The sequence below is a fragment of the Ochotona curzoniae genome, unplaced genomic scaffold (assembly GCF_017591425.1).
Source record: "Ochotona curzoniae isolate NIBS_2020 unplaced genomic scaffold, NIBS_Ocur_1.0 scaffold_4506, whole genome shotgun sequence".
NCBI lineage: Eukaryota > Metazoa > Chordata > Mammalia > Lagomorpha > Ochotonidae > Ochotona > Ochotona curzoniae.
Window position 1 is genome coordinate 21,281,341 of NW_024467119.1, and position 10,148 is coordinate 21,291,488.

The window sequence follows — 10,148 nt, forward strand, 5'->3', positions numbered from 1 at the left end:
ACACACACACATACCCACACACCCACACACCCACACACACACACACACACACACACTGGAGAAGCAGTTCTCAAAGGCTCTTCATCAATACAAGCTACCAAAGCTCCAATCACCCACAGCAACCCTAAACAGAGTGCCGTAGAACCTCTAAAGTGGGGCTTTTTCCTCTCTCTGCCCTCACCTATCTGCAGCATCCCTGGCACTTGGGAGTTCACATGTTCCACAAACCGTTTACTATGTTTATAGTACTCTGAAGCATATTCATAAAGTTTGTAAGAAGAGTTGGGGTTTTTTTTTTTCTTTTAAAAAGCAAGCTCAGCAATATTTGGGGGGTTTTAAAACTGATGATGCAGCTGACCTACTGGAGACAAAGGCAGTGGGAGGGCCCTTAGAGATATGAATAAATAGGAGGGTCCGGGGTGGAAACCCACAGCGTGGACCTAAGGCTGCAGCCGGAACCACACCAGCAGGCAGAATGAGGCTCGCCCCCGCATCTCTGCTGCTCACACTGCTGGTCAGCAGCCTCCCTCCAGCCCACGGTGAGAACTTTCACTTGTGCCTTCCCTGTCCTTTAAACAGAAACTGTCTTCAGCCGTTTCCATTGAAACCTAAAAGGAAGTCTCCCCAAAGGGGGAAAAACTGCTCAGTTGCTTCTAGATGGTTAAAAGGCAAGGTGCTTAAGGATTAACTCTTAGAAATGGACAGTATTTGTATTGTTAGAATTTTTCTTCTTACAAGGAGGCTATGTTGGGAGTCCAATGTCCCTGTGGCTTATGTTTGTTTTGTATGTTGCTGGTCTTCTTCAGATTCAGCTCCTATACAGCTAATTCTGTACATGTCTGGCTCACTGCTCCTGCCTGTTAATGCTTCACCCTCTGGCCAATCACTTTCAAAGGTTTAAAGATTGATCTCAACCAGTGCCTTGAAGTGAACATCTTAATGCAATTCCCGTGCTTACATCGGATGCCAGGCACCACATGAACAGGAGGGAGAAAGCATATACAGTCTGTACGGAAGCAGACTTGCAAGCTGCGTGGAGCAGCCACATGTGCAGATAAATGTCCAGGCAAAGGGGAAGGTTTGTAGACTGCCAGAGGGGAAAAAAAACCATGTGTACTCTGCTCAGGGAGAAGGTAGACTTTGTTCCTAAAAAAGCAGATTCTTTTTCCCCTTGCTATGTTGTTTTCTGTGTTACTTTCATTCCTCAAGCCCCTCATTTTTCTACTCCTCGTGAAGTTTTCCCATTGCTTTTCGCATAGTTTGCGATGAGTAAGTCCTCACCTTCCTAGCTTCAGCTTGGACCTCAGGGTCATACGAGGGAACTTCAAAAAGTCCAGGGGAAATAGAACTCAAAGCTACATTTATTTTAGTTGCAAGTAAATCTTTCAAATCCATGGATATCCACGGTCTTTGGAGACATCATGAAAAACACATATTATTAAAACTTGTGCATGGATTTCAAATGTATTTGCACTAACGTAGCATCTTTTAATATCATTTTCTCACAAGCTTTGAAATGGCTCTCATACAATATTTGTCATTTTCGTTTTATTTACTTGTTTTCTTATTAAATGTTGTGAAAATCTGAGTAGGCACTATGGATAAAGGGGATGCAACACATTTTTTAAAAATTGGATTTTATTAAAATATATGTGAGAGATTACTTCTAAAAATATCCAACGGTAATAATTTTTATAGATAAAATATTCCTAAATTTTTGTTATTGGTTTTTATTTGGTAATGATTTGCAACTGAGGGGAAGATCAATGTGTTGTGTAAAAATGATAAAAATTTTTAACAACAGCAACAACAACTAGTAGTGTCACTGATCCATCAACACAGTCCTGCCATCAGGTCATGCCCTGGGTTTGTTTGAGCTGGGAGTGAAGACCAGTTGATCCCATGCTACATTAATTATTACCGAGTAGCACTTTTCACACATTATTATACAGACAATATCGTGAGTACCCATAGAAGGCTACCACAAATTTCAGTCAGTGCTATGTTTTATAGAAGCTAATTTTCAATAAGATTTTGGTAGAAAATGCTTGCAAATAGTCAAGCTGGGACAGATCTATGCAAATTAAAGGCATATGGATGGGAATGCTGACTTGAAATGTTTAAATCTTCAACTGCCTAGCATGGTAGATAAAGAATGAGCAGAGATGCTGCTGTACAGCACATTAAGCTGTGCATGGGAGGCCTCCATCCCCTATCAGGGTATACCTACTACTCTACCTCCAACCTAGATTTCTGCTAACGTGAATCTTGGGATGCAGCAGGTGCTTGGCTTAACCACCTGAATCCCTATCACTCAGGTGGGAGACCTAGAAGTTCAAGTCTCCTGTCTACAACCTGGCCTGCCCTGCGCTGGTCAGGAATTTGGGGAACAAATCTGTGGCTGAAAGAACTGTGTTTCTCTTTCTCCCTTTGCTCTTGCTCTCTCTGCCTTTCAAATAAACGAATAAACATTTTTTTAAAAAAAGAAATATAATATGTTCTCTGAACTGATTATATACCAAAGGGATCAAAACAACTGACCATGTTCACAGGTCTCCTGGAGATTTCCTACACAGACATGAAGTGTGAATGTGTGCAAGAGACTTCCATCTTCATCCCTATACGCCTCATTGATCGGCTTCAAATTGTACCTCCTGGCAATGGTTGCCCAAGGAAGGAAGTCAGGTAAGTTGCAAAATAATAATAATAATAATAATAATAATAATAATAACATGATTTGTCTCCTAGTGGAAATTAGATCAAATTCTACTTTTTGTGTTTTACTCAAGAATCTCCAAGCAACTCAGGTGTAGCTTCAAAAACTTCAAATAAACAAGAACTTGCAATATTTAACTTAGTCATGAGCAGTGTAACAGCATTTGGGTCAACAACGGGCCATATATGGCCCCCTTACATCTGTATTATCTAATGACACTGTAGTTGTCGTAGTTCATGGAAGTTTGCTCTATAATGCCATCACAATGCGTTTCTCAGAACCTGTCCCAGGCACCAAACAACTCATGACTGTGTACTTGGCAGTAGCCCTGAGCTAGGCAGGTGCTTTACAAACATGGTTTTCCTTTGACAACCATAGTAAGGCAAGTGTATTGTTATCGTTCCTTGACAGACTGAAAAGCTGAAGTTTAGGGAGGGTAACTGCCCAGTTGACACCATTAGAAAGAGATGGCGCTGGGACACCCCACAGGTTTTCCCATTCGAAAGCCTCTTTCTCAACATATTGTTTTCATCTGTTAGCTCTTCCCAAAGACATCTTTAGACTTCTTAAAATTTGTAAACAACTGTTTTTTCGTTTGTCACATTTTGATATCAGTACTTTGGACTGGTTGTCTTCAACTTCTGTTTTTGTTGTTAGGAAAAAAAAACTATACAAATCAATATTTTTTAAAAAGGTTTATACTTTCACTATCATGTATGCCAATGAAAGTTTTCACTAAACCATAATTGTTTCCCTGAAATTCAGAGATGTGATGCTTGGCCATAACATATTTAGGAGCCATTTCTCAGGCTGTACAGAAAACTGAATACTTTCTTTAAATTAAATTTCCTCAGTCTTGACTCAACCGTCTCATCTCTCAGCCAAGGGAAGTAAAGCAGTCTAATTTTCTGTTTTAATAGCCATCATTTTAATCTGATGTAGAAAATGAAAGCTTCGCATTATTAGAACGTCACACACCAGTCAGGGATGAAAACATACTTGAGTCTTGGTCATAAATCCACTGTGGACTTAAAAGCCGAACTATAGGGTTCACCTGAGAACCCAAATCTCCCGTGACCTCTGACCACCCATGCACTTGCATGGGTAGAATTCCCAAATCAAGTGGGTGAGTCTTGCTACTCATAATTTTATATCTCAGATGAATGTGTGTTATCTACAGTCACAACCATCCACAGGAAAGTCTCAGTTTTTTATCTGCTGGGAAACTTCACTTGCCTTCCCTAAGTATAGCACTGACTCAACACCATGTCTAACATTCAGATCATGCTTCTGGAAATCGCTGTGGCTTCTGGAATCGAACATCCTTCCTTTGAACTAAGCTTTATTATATTACATTGTGCAATCCTGGACAAATTATTCAAATGCTCTAAGCCTCAAGTTCCTCCTCAGAAAGAGAAGAAATGATAGTTCCTCTAACACATGATCGTTTTTTTGGAGATGAATTGAACTATTTCTATGTTACCTGCTAGGCATAGTGCCTGACATGGTCTAAGGGCTTGATAAATACTATTAAGGATCATTTCCACCTGTATTATTGCTTGATTTCTTAGACCAACAAGACACAGATGTCACTTTGAAGCAATCAGCTCTGCAATACACATTAAAACTCATTGAATGGACGTGCAGTAGGGTCCTTACGAAGTGCCTGGTGGAATCCCCTCACTTCTTCACCCTTCTGAGTCCTTTTAGCAGTAGCTTCTCAGCAGAAGGGGTACGTGGGTCAAGGTTTCAGAGGACTATGGGTCGATTTCCTCCTATCTGGTTGACTAAGGAAAGGAGCTCAGAGCCTCCTGAGGCTCTGAGGGGGTGGAGGCCTGGCCAGGATGCGGCAGAGGCTCCAGCTCCAGTCTCCTGCTTTGGGTTGGAGGTGGCTCTAGACTGGGGCGGGGGAAGCAGGCATGGGCCTACACCCTGAGCCGCAGGTGCTGCAAGGGGGTGCTGGAGCGTGAGCTTAATCACAGGCTAGGCCTGGGGCCTCCACAGAGAGGGGCCTCGGCAGCATCCCCCACCCTGCCAGCCTGCCCCCACATTAATAAATAATAAAAATTTTAAAATACAAAATAATTCATTGAATGTTTTTCAGATAAAAGATAGTTGAGAGTGTTTTTGCATTACCTATTTTGTTCTACCAAGCTCAGGGAACAAGCACATGTTAGACTGTGGTATGACATTAGAGGTGAAGCCACCTTGAAGTAGCAATGTGGGCCTTCCTCCAGTTCATACCATGTTATTGACAAAACACAAACTTGGGACATCTGAGCTTTGCATTCTGCTGTAGCAGCTCACACCTGTTGAATCCAAAATGGTTTTTCCTATTCATCAGACCCTACACTACAAATCACTTGTTCCATACTCTGAACTGCCCAGCCCCAATTTCACACCCAAACCTTCTTTTTTTGTTGTTATTTTTTTATATTTATTTTATTTATTTATTTATTTTTATAATATTTATATAGTTAGGGTAAAAAGGTTCAAGGGCTACAGGAAAGTGGATAAGACTAGTATTTTTTCCATATTGTTTCCTTCATGTTTAAAAGGAGTATTAAGGGAGAAGGCCCACCCAGTTTCCCACCCTCCCCAGGTCCCAGATGTAGGGCATGCTCTGAGGTTCCTGCTCAAGTGGTTTTGATATTTCAGCAGTTATGAATCGCTGCCAATCTTGACACTCCAAGCACTATGAGATCCTTGAAGAATCCACTGATTGACATACTCCATCATAGCTGAGATGGTTGGTTGATCTGTTCTGTCTTCTCTCTTTTCTTGGTTAGGGTTCTGAGTCCAGCATTTAGATTAGGAAGATCTTCAAAGAAGCTTCTTGTATGTGCTAGCAAGTACAGGGCCCGGCACAGTCCATCGCCCTGGTCAGCTGGTGGTTGTAATTGCTGGGTTGGTTCTGTTTTCACTCCCAACTTCCGCTGGAACCAATGGGTGTTGCAGTCCAGCCTGGTTCTGACCAGCACATACTTGGCCCTCACATAAACCAGTGGGAGCTTAGTTGGAGCGATCCCGCAATAATCCCCACCAGGCCCGCCCCCTACCCTGGATTGCCAGTATGCCAGTATGCCTATGGAAGTGGTGACCCAAGAGGGATGAGCCCACTATTTCCCTCCCAGGCCTCTCCCACTCCCAGATTCCAGCTGATGATGTGGCTAAGCCCAAACAACCCTTACCCACTCTAATTTTGTTTGCACCAGTAGGAATAATCCGCCCAGCCCGGCTTTTCCCTGATCCAGGCCACTTGAGCACACAGATGTGGTAGCCCTGCCTAGTCTGGTCTGCCCCCATCCCAGCTCATGCTCTCCAGCAGGAGTAGCTGTCCAGCAAAGGAACCACCCCTTATTCCCCTGCCGGCTCTGCCTCCTCCTTCCTTGTTCTCATGCTTGCTAGTTGGGCACTGTGGTCCCTTCCGGTACAGGCAACCTCACCTTGGCATTCCGTATTGTGCACTAGTCTTTGTTGCGACTGAACCTGGCTCGACCCACACTGGTGCCTGGATTTGCCAGTGGATGACGTGGACAGCTTCAGCCTGGTCTTCCCCCAACCCCTGCCAATTGTATGCCAGTGGGAAACTTTCCATGGCCTGTTCTGGGCTGTTTCCTATCATGTTTCTTGTGCTTACCTGCCGGGTTTGTGTCCTGCCAGAGGAGTTGCCCAGGCTCCTCCATCAGAACCTCTCCCAATGCCAGGTTTCACGCTTACCAGTGGGTCGATGAACCAGCCCTACTCAGTTCACCTCCTGTCATAGCAGGAACTGTGGCTTTTCCTGACTGGCCTTCAACCCAATCTGGTTCTTGCTGTTGGATGTTTCAGCCCAACCATGGCTCGTCTATACCCACATATGGCTCACACATGGCTCAGTAGGGGTTTGAGACCTTGCCTAGTCCATCCCGCATCTGCCCTGGTCCTCCAGGACACCAGAGGGTGTTGGGGTCTGGCCCGGTTTGGTGCATCCAATTCCAGTCCACATTTGTGCCAAAGGAGACTACAACCATTTCCAGATCAGAATGCAGCCCCCACTCCAGGTCGCACGCCCCTTGGCAGGAACCTCAACCCAGCTAGGGTTGTCCCCTTAGTTCCCCAACCCGGCCTGTTCTCAGCCATAGTTCACTCGCATGCCAGTGGATGCTCTGACTCAGCTTGGCACAGCCCCTCACCTGTTCTGACCTCTGCCTTAGACACTGTGGTTTAGTGTCCCTGGCTCATGTGGACCAGTAGGTACAAGAGCCTAGCTCGGCATGACCTCTGCTCCCTCCTGGTTTCTAGTTTTGCTTGTGGGCTAAGGTTTGCTCAGTCCTGCCTGATCTACAATGTTCCGTTACCAGTTGACACATTAGCCAGCTTTTGGAGCTACTTTTGCAGGACAAACCCCAAGCCATAGCTTCTGCATAGACTGGTATTTGGTGGTCGGCATTGTTCAGTGATTACAAGTTTTACAAAGGAAGAGTTACTGCCAGTAGGAATCTTTACGAATGTTTCAGATCCTAGAAGCACAATGGGTTCAACCTGGAGCTAACTAAGCAGCTACTCAAACAAACAAAACCCCAGAGCTTCCTGGCCGGGCGGTCAGCAGGCGGAGCCTGGCATCAAATGGCGCACTGGCCGCACAGGAACAGTTCACCACGTGCACATGGTGGCTGTCGTCTGGGATCTAGGCATGAGAGGCCCAGTCCTGAGACCCACCAGCAGCCAGGAGGCTGCTGGAAGCTTAATCTCCCAGGCCCAAGGTTGCGCCCCTCCCCAATCCCGTTCACTGCCCCAATGAAGGCAGCGACACCCAAACCTTGTATTGTTAAAAGTACAACTTGGCAGCTTGCCTGGTGGTGCAGTTGGTTAAGACGCCACGTGAGATGCCACTTACTATGTGGGTGTTGGTGTCTTGACTGCTGTTCCACTTCTGATCCAGATCCATGCTTATGTGCCTGGGAAGGCAGCACAGGATGGTTCAAGTGCTTGGGGCCCCAGCCACCCAACAGGGGAGACCCTGACTTTGGCCTGGCCCTGGCTGTCCTTGCCATTTGAGGAGTAAACACTGGGATGGAAGATCATTCTCTTTGTCCCTCCCTCTCTCTTTAGAACTGCCTTTCAAATAAGCAAACCAATCATTTTAAAAAATGAAATGCTGCATTTCTATTTTTTAAAAAGTATAAGGGTGACTAAAATGTAACACTGTTTTGTTGTCCGTTTTTCTCCAGACTTTGGCTGAAGACTAAGGTAGTTGTGTGTGTGACACCTCAAGCCAAATGGCTCCAGAGGCTCATACAATTGCTGCAGAAGTAAGTCAATCACACCAAGTACTTCCCATTTGTACTGAAGGGTTTTCTTTCTTGGGTGGCTAAGATTGACTAGTTAAGGTATATGTGATGTTCCTTAAATAAAGGCTATTATCTTTGGATATAGTAGGAGAGACTCTTTCTGTTCTTGTTCAGTTGATGGAACCAGAAGCCCAAATGCGCAATATAATCTTGATTGATATCTCAGGGGCAAGTCACAGTTTCTTGTGAGTGCTTCTCTAACCATAATTTTGTTTTTGTTTTTGTTTCACAGGAAAAACACCTTTTCAACTCCACCAGCTCCAGTGACTAAGAATATCACCAAGTAAGCTGAGCTGAGTGTCCCCAATGAGTACGCCTGCATTGCTCTCTGCTCTGGATTGTAGTCTGTGTTGGGCCAAATCTTGTCCCAGAAAGAAGACCTCCCTGTAAAAATGAGTGTGAGGCTGTATGTAAGAATAACAGATGCGGATGGGCCAAACCCAAGCTTCTTCCCACACAACGCCCTCACCCATGCTTGAAGCTCACAACATCTCCATCAGGGAGGGGAGTGTCTTTGCAAACTGTTGTTGAGTTGCCAATCTTACCAGTTCTTTTGATAATGCCATGTATCTGTTGTTTAATTGAAACTTTCCTGGAGGGAATGAGAATGTATACCTCAAACCAGAACATGATCAATGTCTTTCAATCATTTTATTTTTAAAAATGATCAATGTCTTTTAATTCTTTTATACCCAAACTCAAAAGGCTGCCTGCGAGTGATCCACATGCTGGACCACTGTGCTTAAAAACTCACTATTGGGGTGCATACTTGATCTCATGGTTACGCCTTCATCCCCGTGCCTGGGTTCCCACCGGCCTCAATCCCTGAGACCCTATTGCTAATACAGATACTAGGAGGTAGCATAGTTGGCTCAAGTGATTGGATTCCTGCTACCTACAAAGGAGACCCAAATTCAGTTCTTTGATTCTGGATTTAGCCCCAAGCCAACAGCAGCTGTTGCAGGCATTTGAGGAATAAATTGCTGTATCAGAGATGGTAACTCTCTTTCTTTTTCTTTCTCTTTGGGTCTCTGTCTTTTAAATGAATAAATCTTTTTAAATCAAAATAAAATAGCACTATTGAGGATATTATGCATTCTATTTCTTATTTATTTATTTATTTATTTGATGGTAATTACAGGGTTGGCCAGGGTGGGAAGGATTGAGGATCAGGAAAAGTGGGTGAAATCATTGTTTCTTAATTCTCCATTTTTTATTGTCTCTAAGGAAAGGGGGAAGATAAAAGGGGAAGCCACACCTGGTCTTCCAAATTTCCCAGTTCTCGGGGATGGGGAACCGCGACCTGATGTCAACCCACGGTCCTGGTATAATACTCATTTTGAGGGTCCTAAAATGCTGTTGATTTTGCCGATCCAAGGTTGAGGCAAACCTCTCCCAATGACCATTGGCTGCCATAGTGGACCTCAAGTCTCCATTCACCTTGATTTTTCTCTTTTTCTTTTGAGATTTATTTTTATTATTTTTTTTATTGGAAAGGCAGATATACAGAGAGGAGAGACAGAGAGGAAGATCTTCCATCCAATGATTCACTCCCCAAGTGAGCGCAACGGCCGATACTATGCTGATCCAAAGCCAGGAGCCTCTTCCGGGTCTCCTGCTCAGGTGCAGGGTCCCTAAGCTTTGGGCTGTCCTTGACTGCTTTCCCGGGCCACAGGCAGGGAGCTGGAAGGGAAGCGGGGCTGCTGGGATAGAACCGGTGCCCATATGGGATCCCGGGCTTGCAAGGCGAGGACCTTAACCACTGCGCCACTGCACCGGGCCCCACCCTGATTTTTCTTGTCATCATTTGCTGGTGTAGTTGTCCAATTTGCTCTGTTCTCCTTTCTCTGCCATGGTACCAAATGGACTGCCATAGTCTCCATTTGCATCAGACTCTGCATCCACAGCTACACCTTCTTTACTGGTGGGTAAAACCAAGGACCAAGACCCGGTGACATGAGCCTCATTGGATCCCTTGTCCCTGGGACTCACAAACCTGGAACCCACCATGTATGTGGGTCTCAGGACCTGGGCCAGGTGACCTGAGCCCTGACAAATCCAGCACCCCAGGTACTCACAGAACTAGCACCCATTGCTCC

The 10,148-nt window shown here is 44.8% G+C and overlaps 1 protein-coding gene across 1 annotated transcript; it reads left to right on the forward strand.

Moving 5' to 3' along the window:
- Positions 1–475: 475 nt before the first annotated feature.
- On the forward strand, positions 476–8,588 carry CXCL13 (C-X-C motif chemokine ligand 13). Its single transcript, XM_040967447.1, has 4 exons — positions 476–539; positions 2,553–2,685; positions 7,930–8,010; positions 8,282–8,588. Exons 1-4 carry the CDS (start codon positions 476–478, stop codon positions 8,334–8,336), a joined length of 333 nt encoding a protein of 110 aa, XP_040823381.1. The 3' UTR covers positions 8,337–8,588.
- Positions 8,589–10,148: the final 1,560 nt, after the last annotated feature.